This window comes from Copadichromis virginalis, linkage group LG9 (genome assembly GCF_057382275.1).
Source record: "Copadichromis virginalis isolate Kocher_CV1m ecotype Utaka linkage group LG9, C_Virginalis_male_GT1.1, whole genome shotgun sequence".
Lineage (NCBI taxonomy): Eukaryota > Metazoa > Chordata > Actinopteri > Cichliformes > Cichlidae > Copadichromis > Copadichromis virginalis.
The window spans coordinates 9,755,114-9,770,845 of NC_140626.1; the positions used below are offsets into that span (position 1 = coordinate 9,755,114).

The following is a 15,732-nucleotide window of genomic DNA, read 5'->3' on the forward strand; positions in this document are numbered from 1 at the left end:
TACCCTTAAAAGAAGGATTTCCTGTACCTTTAAAATGTCTCCTGAATATCTGGGAACATGTGTGTGTGTGTGTGTGTGTGTGTGTGCGCGCGTGTTTCAATAGAACAGTGTAAACAGTTTTATAGATACAGAACAGTCAATTAATGGAGATAAATAATCAGATAAATTTAATAATATTGTCTCCTGCTGCTTGTATTTTAACATTTATGTCATAGATACAACCTTTAAAAAAGTAATTGTTACTGATATCTAACGGATTTTATCTTTTTTACAATCTATCGGGCTCAATTCTCACCAATCAAGTAGACTACAGTTAAAGAAACATGTTGCTATATAGTGTTTGTAGAGCACTGAGGTAGTACAGCCATAGGTACTGTTGAACATAAAGATAACCAGGTTAGTTAGTGGTTCTTTGCATCCATCACTTACTGACCTTGCTGTGCATGTGTGTCTGTGCACACACACTTTCCTCTAACCTGTACCTCCACCCCACTCAGCCAGTTTGCTGTTATCTGTGTATTTTCCAGCCCCCCCGCCAGCACACCTTCATTACTGCCCCAGATAGTGGCATTGGCAACTTGTCACTTATATTGATTTCTCTTAAACTGCAATTTACATGGATATTTGTGGGCGTCCTGAGGGCAGACTGCAGCCTGGCGGACGGCCCCGGCACCCTCGCTCTCGTTCTTTCTCTCTCTCTCTTTCTCCCTGCCCCTGAGGCTGGGAGGAAATGTTTCCACCCAACAACAAAACCTCAAAGTGACTTTTCAATCTGACATCAGCAAACGTGTCATGCTGGTTCTTCAGCAAAAGCACTGCTTTTTCTTTTTCTTATCATAAAAACTAAAGCGGCTGGGGCCCTGTGAAGGTAAAGGGGGTCTTTTGGGGGGAAAAATCAAGGCAACAGCAGGCTATGTTTTGTTAGGTATTAAATATCACTCTCTTTTATTTATTCACCAACTGTAAAAAAAAAAAAAGAAAAGAAAAAAGAAACAGCTGTACAAGCTTAATGCATTCTTGATTAGGGCTTAACAAACCTGCATTTATTCCGAGCTCCTGAATGTGTCCGGCAGTACCATAGCGCCTCCTCCCAACGCACACCTGACCTTCTGCTGCAGAGGCCGGGGGAATAAAACAATTACCTGCAGCTAGGTAAACCACAAATGCTTTGTGAAAGCCTTCACACCGCGCTTTCACACAATAATGCCAAAATGTCACAATCTTCAAACTTTACGAATACAACACACCGTTAAGAGTTTTTGCCATGTGTGATGAAGGTCACCTGCAAAAGTCAAAACAGGATTTTCAGAATAAAATACGTTTCGTAAGACCTACGTGAAAAAAAAAAAGTCTGTTAAAGATGCCTTTGAAAAGACAGCTGAGCAATGTGTCTGAGAATAATCTTCCTCCATGGACATCTATGACTTCAGACCACAGAGAGGGAATTTATTTCAGAACATTAATCCCACAAGAAGATTGCAAATCCTAAATCCTGCAAGACAAACACAACTGTACAAGGAGAGAAAGGAGAAGCACTCATCTCATTCTGCATCCCTGTCTCTCCTTTGAGCCTCAAGTTAGTGGTGACTGGGTTTGCAGCAGGCAGTATATGAAGCAGAAGACCACATTTGGTACTTTGGTGATGGTAAACGTCCTATCCTTGCCTGACCTTTGACCCCTTCCCCTCCCTGAGAAGAACACAGTTCCCCTGCCATGTAAAAAAAAAAGTGAAGTAAAAAAGTGGAATGAGACGAAACGTTTTTAAAACAGCACTGGGTGAAGAAGGGGTGTGAGCTGGTGGGTGTCGCTGGTGATGTCACACCTCCCAGACAGCCAGGATTGGACCCTAATTAGAAAACTCGGCAGCAAATAGATAGGCGTCCTGCATGATTGAATTCAAAGTGGCTGATGCCAAAATTTCTGCAGAGGCGCGGCAAAAACTGGCTGAGAGGAGCGAAGCAGCCGGGATCAGTGCTGCTGAGAGCTGCCACGCTGCGCTGCGAACACAGTCTCTCTATGAGCTGGAGGCGAGCTGGAGTTTCTGAGGTGATACAGGAACAGCGAGACGCGAAGCTCCTCTCCCTGGTTTGAAGGGATAAAAAAGAAGAAGAGCCGAAAATATAGTCCGAGTGTTCGTCAAAGCCGAGGACGCAGCGCAATCAGAGAGCAACGGAGGCTGACGCCAGACAAGTACAAAGGAGAATCGAGCCGCCGAGTTCAAGTTATCCCTGCGCCTCGCTCCAAAGGTCTGCGCTGATGGCATCCGTACTTGGAAACAACAGCCGCGCGTCGGGGGCTCAGGGCGGCCAGGTGAAATGCAAGCTGAGAAGGAGGAGGAGGAGGCGATCCAAGAGAAAAGGTAAAAGCAAACAGAAAGAACGGAAAAGAAACTTTAGACCACTTGTTTCCTTTTTTCTTTTTTCTTCTTTTTTTGGCTTTCTCTCCAGAGGTCGTGCGCACCTTGGCGGAGCATCGGAGCGCACAGCCCGGTGGAGCCTGCACCTCGCTGCTGCTCCTGCTCCGATAACGGCGGCTTTGGATAATAGTGCATATTTGAAATGTGACTGAAGAAAAAAAAACGTGATCTCTGTTTAGGAGGAGACGGCGGCTTTAAATCGCCTTTCTCGTGTAAAGTTTAGTTGCCGCTGCGTGCGTCGTCCTCGCAGAGCCTTCGTTGTGTCTTATACCTAATGAATGAAAGTATTATTTCGCTCTTATGGAGCTTTAAACGTGCTCTCCGGTAGACAGAACGGCTGCTGTCAATATTTAACACTGATTTCTTCATTTGTTTGTTTTTTTAAGCAGCGCATACACATGAATCCTGTCCTCACTGATTTCTTCCATAATTTCAGTTAGATTGCCACATCAGTTCTTGTCAGTAAGTTTAAATATTCAAAATGTAGCATAATTAAAGAGCATCCTCCTCCACGCTGGAAAACACTGCAAAATCCCAATAATTCACATTTTTTTTGTCCTTTTCCTTTTTTCCCCCTGTTGTCTCATCTAAACAGAATTTTCACCCATTAGAGGCTAAAACTGCACTGCTGTACTGCTACACAGAGAAGCCTCAAGTTTAGGACTCAGTTATGGGCCTGCAACAGGGAGACAAAAGGAGCAGGGACCTACAATTATTTTATCTGGCCCTTCAAAATAATATTTCTTTGTTTTTTTTGTCTTGATATTTTTTATTTGTGCCTGTTTCTAATTCTAAGCTTCCAGCCTCCTTTTATGGAGCTTCTAATGAAGAAATCAGTGGATTAACAATTGGAGACAAACTGTAAAACAGCCAATTATATGTGTAATGAAAACAGAAAAGCATGCTGATTTCCAGTGACTGAAACATAATAACAGTGAGGATTTTTTTTCCTAAGGCTCAGCGCCTGTCCCTGCAGCCGTGCTGTAATGGATGCTGACGGGGGTTCATGGTAAACAAATCCCTTGTGTGTTTTAAATGCCCTGCATCCTCTCTGCCAGTGACACTCTTACCTTTGTGAAATATTATGTATATGATGCAAAAAAATTAAATAAATAAAAATAATACAATTCACAGCACTCTGGCTGATGAAACATTTCCACCTCAGCACCTCTCACTTTGAGACTTTGCATTCCTGCTTTTTTAAAAAAAGAAAAAAAACAAGAAAAGTGGTCACAAGTGAAAACGCAGCATTGCTCGCTGCTAAAATTAATCCGTGATTGCTGAGTAATTTTATCCCAACTTCCTTCGTGCTGCACTTCACAGAGCTGCAAAGTGACATTTTGAAAGATCAAGAAAGGAGCTATTATTGATATGTCAGGGAATGCTTTGATTCTTTAGAAGAAGAAAAATAAAAACCTCGCCGGTTATTTCCTCAGGTATTCTTATTTGGCTAATTAATACTGAACTGAATCACCGAGCACTTGTTTGCTCTGGCACAGGCCTCAAACTCTTTGCTTTTTGTTCACCTCCTCTTTTTCTGCCATCTCCATAAAAAAGGAGGAGGAAGATTTAAGCAATATTTATTTTTATTTATTTATACGCATAACAGATGATAACACGACCGTTTGTGTTGTTTATGCTTGAAGACACTGACGTGCCACCCCATTGGATTGTGGAATATGGATGAACGCTCGGAGCGTGTTGACGTATCCGACTGCAATTGAATGCATAACGAGCTTTCATAAACACTTTGCACTTGTCATCAAACTACAAAACAGACAACTGCATCTCATTTCCATAACCTCTTGATTTTTAATAGCCCAAGTAATTGAGACAAGGGAGACAATACATAAAATATAGTGCTGAGGCAAATGTATTTACATAATGGAAAACGACAGAATTGGTTCCACAACATTAAGCATTGCATATGAGTATCACACAAGCGCGCGCGCACATTAGCTGACAGGCCCTCGCTGCGTGTATTTCCGAGCAGCTAATTTATCAGCTCTGCTGATTCATTCTGATAACACGGGACATTAGGGGCCAGTTCAGGGGCCGGCTGTAAATGAACTGTGGCTTCGGGACGCGCTGATGGCCGCTGACTCTTCTGCTCTTCCTGTCTTGACGCTTGTATTCAAATTTAAACGTTTCATAAAACTGTCAAAATAAAAGCCCAGTGTCAGACTGAAGGGTTCCAGCTTCCATTTTTTTTTAACCGATCATCGTCATCTTTCATCTCAAATGCCAGCCGAGCATCATCTCGAGATTTCCACACAATTATGTGTATAGACTTTAAGGAAAATAAATCAATAAATCAATAAATCACTGAGGGATTATTTGGTTGCATTTGTGGCTTAATCCCTTGAAAAGGCTGCAGATTATTTGTAGATGGACTAAAACCTGCGTGTGTATTCAAAAGGTTCTAAGCAGATTCAGCAACTTCGATTAATTTCTTTTTCCATCAGACTCCTTTTTTTGTTTTTCTTTTTTGGGTGTGTTTGCTCATTTCTTTTGGATGGGCAGGATAAATAAGTAAAGAGTGAAGATTACAGCCTGGGGATGTATTTGCTAACATCTTTTTAGCAGGCGGCCCTCACTGCTCCTGCTCAGATTTCCTAAAAATCACACACCTTACTGAATCCATCAGCTGCTTTTTCAGCTGCTGTTTGACAGCCGCCGCCTCCTCAGATTGTTCTGGTTCCAGCACTCCTGTCAGCTCGGTGTTGTGCAGATGTACACCTCACTCGCTGTTTTTTTTTGTTTTTTTTGCTGTTCTTTAAGCACAGTGTGAGCAGAGTTATCCCCCTCAGATGGACTCGTGGACACACAGAGGATCTGCCTCTTAATTAGTCACAGCCGTGAGCTCTGTGTCCCTAAAGGGACGTCAGTTGCACAAATACAGTCGTGCACATCTGGGTGAATGATGCACTCCCCTGATTTTTGACAAATCTGCCTGTAGATTCCCGCCTGTCAGTCATCTGTACGACGTGACCTTGTTAAACCGCGGCATATGTGCAGCATATTCTTGCTCTTTTATCCACAGTGTGCCTTTCTTACAGACAAAAATAAGCACCGCCGAGATTTATTGGCCAACATTATTTTTTTTTACAGCCACACTTATCACCCTGCACTCTCAGTACAGTATATCAGCGTATCATCAAGAGCGCCGAGGGGGGAAATGTGAAAAACACAGAGTGTAACATAATTTATATAGCAATTACTGCTTACGCTCTGCTTCCTGGTGAGCTGGCGACGGCGACAGACGGGTCGAGTGTGGGCTGCCGTGGCGGCGGTGAAAGTTGAGGTGGAGGGATGCGAGGGTTTACACGCATTTGAACATCTCCGTTCTGGAGAGGCTCAAGTAAACATTAGCTCGGCGGCTGGGTCAATCAACATAAAACACCCTCTCCCCCCACTCTCCCACCCACCCAGTGATCCTCTGTGACTATCTGACATCTCACCAAGCAGAGGGAGGGAAGAGTGAGTGGAATTCCTGGCTGTACCGTATCATCCCGCTTCCCTCTCAGCGCTAACGGTGGTGATAGAGGCGCCGCTGAGTTGAGGGGCAGAGGTCAAGAAGAGGGGGCACAGACTCAGAGCAGACTGTCCTTTACGATTTCACAAATTTGAAGAACTTTGCATCTGCACTGGTTTAATCAGCCAGGTATCTGTGCAGACCAGTAATATTACTGTCTGCTAGTGCTAGTCACTGATGCTACTGGAAGAAAACCAAACATTCTTGTATTGGAATGTATTTCGGAATGACCAAAATAGCTCTGAGATTAAAGAAGATGTGTTGCAGCCTGTCGGAGAGAACAAGCTGTGTTTTCACAGTTGTGATAGAAGCGTTAGCAGTATTTGAAGATTCATAGACGGTATACAAAATGCACACAAAACAGCCTTTGCTTTAATTGAATTACGTAACCACACTAGCCCACTGTCTGTCAGTGTTGTTTGTCTTAGATATAGTACCTTTACCTGTTTTGCCTTTATTGCTTTGTAGGAAACACGATTCTTCGTAGCTGTTATTTGCTGCACTGTCCTTTAAGGTCTTTACTGCTTATGACTGATCACTTGGAGCTTTTTTGTTGACTTGTGTTCATGCTAAACCTCGTACACCTTGCAAATCTTACAGATTTGGCTTTGAACTTCATATACTTTGGAGACTCTGTTTGCAACTCTTCATTTTTTATGCGTTGTTTACATCTTGCCGCTAATTCCAGCTGCACGGACACGTGTTGAATGTCATGTCCATTTTTCTCCTGTCATTTGCTGTTTGCCTCCCTACCAACATCTGTCAAATAAGCCCCACCCCTTCCACCCCCACCCATAACAAAACTGCAAGTTTTTTCTTTTTTAAGCAGCATATAAATTATAGAAAAAGCAAGTATATATAAATCGAAGGTTCCTTTTAAATAGAATCCAGGATGCTCATGCTGTCTTTGAGAATAAAAAATAAAAAAGCTCAATGTGAGTAATAATAGAAGAAAAAGAAAAAACAGTCGTAATGCTCAATAGTAAATCTGGCTAAAAAAATGATTACATTTAAGTTGGAATAGTGAAAGTGGTCCAAGCATGCCGAGTCTGCAGTGATGTGTGAGAGACCTTTAAGGACGATGACAGTGTTTTAATCAGCATTCATTCAGATCATTGTTTAATGTTAGCGTAACTGTCCCCGTCATGCACACATGCATTGTAACAGTTGCAGTATGGTCTCTGCATTGGCCTACATTCACATGCAGAATCCACTGATAAATAAACTCACTCTGCGGTAACACAGAGAGGACCTGAGCCAATGCACACCTTGCACCAGTTTCCTGGTGTAGGGTCATTGTCATCAGGAGTGGGAAGGTTTCTGGTTGAGGAATGCAGTTATTGGTGCTTGGTTTCCATGTTGGGATAGCCCAATGTCACACAGTGTGTGTGTGTGTGTGTGTGTGCGTGTGTGTGTGTGTGTGTGTGTGTGAAAGAGAGAGAGGTTTGTTTCACAGATGAAAAGCACTAGTTTTATTCCTGAAACACTTCTGTCACATTTGTTTGTGTTTGTGCTGATAACTGCATTAAGAGCTGCAACAGAAACACCGCTGGCATTTATGAGGTTAATGAAGGTCAGTGCCGATGGAAGCGGCGCCGTGTTCTGCGGTGTGCGCACGCATGGCTCTGCGAATTTACAGGCACTTCCTGATTAAGGGTAGCGGCGGAGGAGTCTGCGGTTTAGGACACGGCGTCCTCTAGCTGACTGAGCGTTTAGCTGGTGGGCGGAGGAGGGGGCTGGGGAAAAAAAAGGTTATTACTACTCATTGTGGTCTCTTGAGGACAGCTGATAAAATGACCAAGGAAAAGGAATAGCACAACTTTAGCACATTAGCATAATTAGTAATTATCTGGTAATAGTCCCTCTTGGCTTTTTTGGAGCTCGGCAGTGAGAAATTGTACTTAAAGTTCAGGGCCAGAAAACAAATTTCATGGCGAAATGTCTCAATAACACGCGGAGTGCAAGAGCTGCCTCAGTCAGCCTGCGGAGAGAATGAATCAGAACAAGTATCAAAAGCACAGATGCAGATTTAAAAAATGCAGAAGGTGACACTTAAGTTAATTAGCCTGTTGTTTGATGACTCCCACAGTTGGAAAGATAAGGGTATTACTCATTGCAAATACCTTGTTGCACTTGTTGCTATGACAACAAAAACACAGTTTAATTGAGTTAGTCATGTGTTACGCTTCATCAGCCTGTCCACAAGAGCTTTCACAACAATGACTACTTTGGTGGAGACATTTGAGAGCTGGTTACACTGCATGCCACTAATGCGCGTGTGCCGCTCTGATGGAAATTGCGCTCCAGAGTGATGCCTCTGTGTGTGTTAATTTGTTTGCGTGCACGCGTGTGTGTGTGTTCTTGTCGCCTGTGTGCCCGGTACATGTCGCCGTTCGCGGGGAGCTGTCAGTCTTCATAAACACAGATGTGGCACGGCAACTCGGCGGCATTATCGCTTCCCGTCAGTGTGTGTGCGTCTGCAGTCCACAAAACAACGCAACATGAGAGAGCCAGTTGTGTAAAAGAGAGTTTGGATGTCTCGTAGCAACTGTCAAGCAAGTTTTTGTTGTTGTTGTTGCTGCTGCTGCTGTTGGGCTGATGCCAGATGTGAGCAACAGCCGAGCAATAGTGTAACTATTGTTTATGTTTTGAGATGCACGTTAGATCGATGAGAGAGCTTTTAACAAGGGAACATGTGCGATGCTTTGGGAGCAACAAGCTGGTGATTTGTTTATCCAGTAAGAGTAGGGATTACAATTTAAAGGAACAATTCAGACATCTTTTTTTTCCACTGTGTGTGTATGTGTGCTTTGAATGTTTTTTTTATGTTTTTGTTGAGTCAATATTCATTTTGGCTGCAAACTAAAGACAAAACGCTGCCATGGTTTCCCAAGGCACAGCGCGATATTGTTAAGCATCTTGTTTTTCCTAACCAGAAATCCAAAAACCGAAGGCATTTAGATCGTACAATAATGCAGAATGAAAAAAGGGTCACAGTTTTAAACATTTGATCGTTTGTTTTCTGTCTCTGCTTTCAGGCAGTTTCCGTTTCTTTGCTGTTAACATGACGGCAGGTCTTATTTTTCTGTCTTCAGATGGACCTTGTAGAGTTTGCAGCTGAGAACAAGACAAAAAAAAAAGAAAAATGAAAAAGGGGGAAATTTTATTCCTACCTTTGAAATCATCCTGATACCAGTTTCATTTATATCATGAACCAAAACCACATATATATAAATATATTTAATTTTCAGCTTGTTTACATGGTAATAATTTGGTTTTTAAAAAATATTTAGCATTTTTGTTGCATTGATATTTAAGATAAAGAATACTATCTCATCTTTCCTACTTAAGGTTTTAGAGGAACAGTAACTAACATTAGCTTTTTCATCCAATACAACATGTAGATGAGGTGTATTCTTCATGCAGCTGGTATCTCTAACAACCTTCACAGTTATATGGAAAGCTGTTTTTATCACCTCCTCTCATCTTATCTGGATTGTGGCAGCTGGACTGTATAGAAGGGTTTTAGTGTGAAGACAGAGCTGTAAAATGCAAAGAAATTGCATTTCTAATAGCAAAATTACGCACTCGATTTACTCCAAATGTCAACCAAAATGCACTTTTCATGCTTGTTCTTACATTGTGACTGCCAAAGTCAAACAGAAACAGAGCTGTAGTGTGGTTACATTTCACTAAACTGAGTCTGGTAATTCTGAACTAGATTCGCTCACCTAAAAATTTCAAGTTTTTAATTCATGGCAGTGGATTTTTTGTGTCTTATCATCGCTGTTATTATTATTTTATCATGCCATCAAGACTAGCTCTCACATCTAATGCGAAGTCCTGCCAATAGTGTGGAAGCACCCCACACATCATGGTGGCAAAACATTTCTCCAGTTTATGATCCTAATTAGCTCTAACTGTGCCATCATCCCTGAGTCATCATGCCTGGAGAGAGGCCAGATCATTTGACGGTCCACAGTTTCACGCTTTCTTCATCCCTCCTCTCCCTTTCTTCCTTTCTTTCATGTCTTTTCCTTTCAGTTTCTGTCTCCCTCTCTTTCTCCCTCTTCCCTGAAGCACACACACTGTTATTGTTGTCCTCCAGCTTCATGTGTGTATTCACAGCACGGTAGCTGCTGCTATGAAAAGGGAAATATTTCATAAGCAGAAAATAGCTGAAGAAGGTGCTAGGATATGGGCTCCAAAAAAAGCTTTGTGCTGTTTTACCAACTCGGTCCAAAATACAGCAAGTCAGCCTTGAAATGTGTTCGCTCGCCATTCGAGTGCATTTGGAAATTAAAACTCACAAACACGTGAATGGCCTTTGTCAGCATCTGATCAGCTGGCAAAGCGTGCGCTGCTGGCACCTCTCGCCTTATGTCATGCTTCAGCCACACAACAGCACAACTGCCTCGTGTGCTTTGCTGACATAGCAAAGTTAACACTGATACCCCGCCTCATATGGAATAATGAAATTGGATGAAGCAGCTTAGCCGCTTGCCGTCCCTCCTCTAGCCATCAGACTCGGTGCCTATTTGAGATAACGTTAATGAAGGAGACTTTAGCCAAGAATAGACACGTCTTACTGCTGGAGTGGTGGGGGGTGGGGGAAGAGGGGTGGGGCACTAACGGCATTTATTTCCATTAATAAGATGGAGCGTTTTACAAGAGAACCTCTCCTGAGGGCTCTCTCCGGAGGTCGGAGAGAAAGCTACACCTTTTAACAACCTCCAAAAGAGTTCTCAGTGTGCGGAGAGATGTTGTTGCACGGCCTGTTCTCTAAGAAACTTGTCCTAACCTTGCTTCACCAATTTGGGCTGAGGTGGTGACTACAATCACTGCTTTTCATCATTTGTAGGTTTTTGTTGTGGGTGTTAGCAGCTTGGGAAGGCAAAGTCTGAATTTTCTTAGAGAGCTAGCATGAAATATTTTCCAGTTCTTCTGCTCTTGACCACTGTATGATTTACCACTTGAAACTGCTGATTTTAGATATCAATAAACAAAGCTAGCTTCTTGATTCTAGTTTGTATTTATCAGTTTTGCTGTAGCTAGCTAAGCTAACTAGCATTAACTTCATGATGTTGCTGAAAAAATGTTACAGACTGTCAGGTTTTAATGTTAATGGGTGCAAAGAATGAAGGGCTGTAAGAAAGATGTCAAAAACGCACTTGCTGACCTTGTACACAGTGTTGTGCTAAAACACTGAATCTAAAGCTAATAGGTGGTCAGTAGTTTTGGCCATGCTAGCTGAAACAGGAGACTGTTGGAATTTATAGCTGTGTAGAAGCAAACTACTTTACTTTAACGCACGGTTACGCTCGAGCTTTATTATTTATACACTGCAGGATTTAAAGGTAGCTGACGCCATCTTGGATGATGAATGTGGCCGATAGCGCAGAACTGCAAACAGTCTGTAATTCATTTAAAACTAGTCCAAGATGATAACTTAAGACAAAGTGCAGTTTTAGCCTGGACCTTGGATGTAGTAAGCTGCTAATCTAGATGAGCATTTTTAAACTTAAACAGTGTGATCCCTTTAATACGATCATGGTTGGTTTTTTTGTTCCGTTATCTGTTTTTGTAATAACCCGAGGATGATGCCATACATCCTTATTGGATTAGTGCATTATATGATAAGTGGTAAGCATTATGGGAAATGCTGTAGTAGCGAGGCCTGAATGATTAGCTCAGTCACTGTGCCTGTGTACAGAATATTTTCTACCACTGATATTTTTTACTTCTCTCTGCATGAGGGGTCAAGAGTGTTTTTACACTCCTTCCTCACTATGTAAATACATCTGATAGCAGTTGATTCATAGTAAATGATAAATACGCTCTTTTTGCAGTGAATATTAGATCCCTGTAGCTGATGGAATTGCTTAATGGCAGATTAGGAGCACTGATAATGATGAGCGCATATGCGAATATCCTCGCCGCTTCATTATTCTGCTCACATGCAAGCATTAAATAACATTTTTCCCCCTCTTTGCCCTACAGTAAATCCCTCTCCCATCCATCGATTCCAGGATCCTTTAGGGGCCCCTTCTAGGAGAGACCGACAGGCTTATCTTGCAAATCCTTTAAAAGGTATTTAGAAAAAAATCTTTCCCTGCATTAAGTGTGTCTGATGTTGCATCGCCGCAGGGTTGGCCGAGTTAGTTTTAGACCTGCAGGCTGATCGGTGCGATATGCAAAATGATGTTTTTTCCAAGTTTCCTAACAGTCACATGCTGTGTAGTTTATTTTTCCTTCTTGCTGCCCCGATTTTGATTTGTACAGCTTGAAGTGGTGGAGCGTAATAGATGTGTTTGCATTTGCCCGAAAAACTTAGAGTTCCAATCACTCATCCATTACCTTTGATAGCTCAGAGAGTATTTGGCTTTGCCCAGATAAGGCCTGAGTATACATCCAGTCAGATTCAGTTGAATTGTTTGTACACACACGGCGCTTTGGCATTGGTCTGCTTGGATGGGCTTTGGCGTGATGGAGAATTTCATCCCCACCCCCTCCGCTACCTCACTGACAGTGGCGCTTTGGGGCCGGAGCTGTTGGTGAAGGGTGTGTGGCACCTCAGGCTACAAATGTTGCCTTGCGTAAAGGACAAAAAGAGAGGATATCTGCGGGTTAAGAGTGCCTCAAATGTTGGCCCACATGGACCTACATACCCACCATTCTATATTTAGACATAATAGACATAAGGTATACTCTGTAAGTCACTGAAAGCAGCAGTAAAACCAGTAAAAAACGCCTTTATCGTACAGCTGCTTTTCCAGTCTTTTTCTCGAATTAATGATGAAAAGAAACAGTTCATTTATTAAAAATCTTTTAGTCCTGTACTTATTTGTCTCTTTTTAAAACCATGGCATGTTCAAATAGTCGTGCATCAGCGGTCCCCAACCTTTTTTGGTTGGGTCGGTTTATGTCCAACAATATTTTCACGGACCAGCTTTTAAGGTGTCGTGGATAAATACAACAAAATAACACAGAGGAAAAGACCCAGGGAAACCGAGATAACAATAAAAATTATTTTTAAAAAATAGCAATAAAAACCCTGAAAACCATAAATTTCATACCTGAGCCTCAACTCTAGCAGCCTGGTACCAAACGACTCACGGACCGGTACCAGTCCATGGCCCGGAGGTTGGGGACCGCTGATCTAGGTGAGGTAAAGTAATAAATTGCTTAATCTGTAATCATTTATGTAATATGATTAGAAATAAGATTTTTTAAAACTATACCAGAAAAATTATTTACTAAAATAACAGTAGTGGAAAAAAACGCTGTCTTCCTTTTTAGACTCACTTATACAGTGTGGTTGTGTTGTTTCTGTGCAGATTGCCCCATTTTAAAGTTAAAGGAATATAAAGTGAAACACTGTGATCTATCAAAAGGTACTGGTTATGTAGGCTGGGTCCCTCATCATCAAACCAGAAACACTTACAGCCAGTGTAAAACAACTAGAAAAGTGAGAAGCTCGATGTTGATGAACCTGCCATATGCTGGATTGTATGCCATCCATGCTTTGTTCCACCTGGTCTCATACCTGCTATTGAACTGTGACACACTGGAGCTGGGATAAACTGTGATAACTTTGCACCTACCTGATCCTCTCCTCTTCTTCATCTCGCCAGTTGCTTGTTTGGTGTCTCATGTGTGTGTGTCGCACTCCTCGTGTTCTCTTCATTCTCTCATTCACCTGAGCCCCATGCCTGCTGTTCATAGTACTGTTTATTGATTTATTCTCAGAACACGATCAAGAGACATAGATTAGGTAAAAGTTAAATATGAATGCTTTATTAAAAGTCTAAATAGTCATCATCATTATTCCATATAGGCTAAACAGTCACACAACACAGTCTGCAACTCTATCGGATGCTTGCTGGGCAAATATTCAGTGCAACAACAGATGTACATCAATCAGGATGCGATCGCTGTTTATTATTTACTGCAGTGTAATCAGTGGATTCTATGATATCTCCGTCGGATAGCATCTATCTTTACACTCTCATCCCTTCCTCTGTTGCTCTTGTTTCTCTTTCAGGTTTTCTTTTCCTCTCGCTCTCTCTGTCTCTCTCTGTGGAATTCATGTTTGATTCGCCAAATCCGTTGCAGAGATGCTTCAGGGGAAAACAAATTAGACCGATGGGGCTGAAACCCATTTTAGGAGAGCAAAAAATTCTGATCTATATATCTGCTGATGTTCTTTATTCATCTTTTTCCATCCATGTTTTTGACGTCTTATCCGAGCAGGGTTGCGGTGGGGCCAGAATCAAACCCAACTGACGTCATGCAAGAGGCGAGGTAGACCCTAAACAGCTCCCTCCCACTCCATCACAGATCTAACACCAAGATTCAGACACCCTTTAATACCCGCATCCACAGCTGAAAATGAAGAATCGTATTTAATTGTCTTATTGGTGCATGTTTGGAGCTGCTCTGCTGTATGGAGCCACTGTGCTCAAAAGACTGTGGCGATTACACCGTTTCTAAATCACTTGACGCATCATTTTTCAGATATGATCAAGAAAACAGTTTATTTTATCAGTGCGTAACAAAGAACATATAGTATAGTTGTCATTGTCCAATATATAATTAGATATTTGTAAATGTACTTTAGTTAAGGCCTAATTACCAAAGACAAATATGGAACCACTTAAAATCTATTACTCGCTGGTATCTCAAGGAGTGAGATAATCAATTGATTTGCTGCCATCAGAAAAGGCTATTAGTTTCCAAGCATTAAAGACATTTGAGACAACGTTATAAATTCTGAGTATTTCTTTTTTTTTTTCCAAATACGCCACTCAAAAGAATTTCCAATGAATTAAAGAAAAAATGAATATACATTTGAAGATGTCAGCAGCATCATTACTGTGTGTGTGTGTGTGTATATATATATACAGGGTGGGCCATTTATATGGATACACCGTAATAACATGGGAATGGTTGGTGATATTAAAGTCCTGTTTGTGGCACATTAGTATATGTGAGGGGGCAAACTCCTCAAGATGGGTGGTGACCATGGTGGCCATTTAGAAGTCGGCCATCTTGGATACAGCTTTTGTTTTTTCAATAGGAAGAGGGCCATGTGACACATCAAACTTATTGGTAATGTCACAAGAAAAACAATGATGTTCTTGGTTTCAACGTAACTTTATTCTTTCATGAGTTATTTACAAGTTTCTCTTTGTTCACAGCCATTGACATGTCAAAGAGGTTAACACATGAGGAGCGGATCGAAATTGTGTTGATATCTGGTAAACGCAGTAACCGGGTCATTGCAGCAGATTTCAATGCAAGACACCCTACGAGACCACCCATCTCCCATGCTACAGTCAGCAAACTACTTGCTAAGTTTCATGAAACTGGTTCAGTGTTGGATTTGCCAAAATGTGGATGCAAGAAAACTGCCACTAATGAAGAAACATCAGTGGCTGTCCTAGCTTCATTCAGCAAGAGCTCACAGCGTAGCACTCCCCGCATGTCACTGGAGAGTGGCATTAGTCGAACATCCCTTCGGCAGATATTAGCTACTCACAAATGGCTCCCTTACAAACTCCAGCTACTGCAGCATCTCAACGAGGATGACCCAGATCGGCGCACAGAATTTGCAGAATGGACAAAACAAAAATTGGAACAGGACCCTCAGTTCACGCAGAAGATTTTGTTCAGTGATGAGGCAAACTTTTATGTGAATGGTGAAGTTAACAAACAAAACCACCACTATTGGTCTGACACTAACCCACATTGGATGGATCCCTCCAAGACTGTTGGAACA

The 15,732-nt window shown here is 41.9% G+C and overlaps 1 protein-coding gene across 1 annotated transcript in view; it reads left to right on the forward strand.

The window, feature by feature from the left end:
* The first annotated feature begins 1,477 nt into the window (after positions 1 to 1,477).
* Positions 1,478 to 15,732, forward strand: part of adarb2 (adenosine deaminase RNA specific B2 (inactive)) — a 228,622-nt gene continuing 214,367 nt past the window's right edge. The window contains exon 1 of the mRNA XM_085467579.1: positions 1,478 to 2,359. Within this exon, the coding sequence (XP_085323705.1) occupies positions 2,257 to 2,359 (103 nt within the window). The 5' untranslated portion in view covers positions 1,478 to 2,256. The remainder of the gene's footprint in view (positions 2,360 to 15,732) is intronic.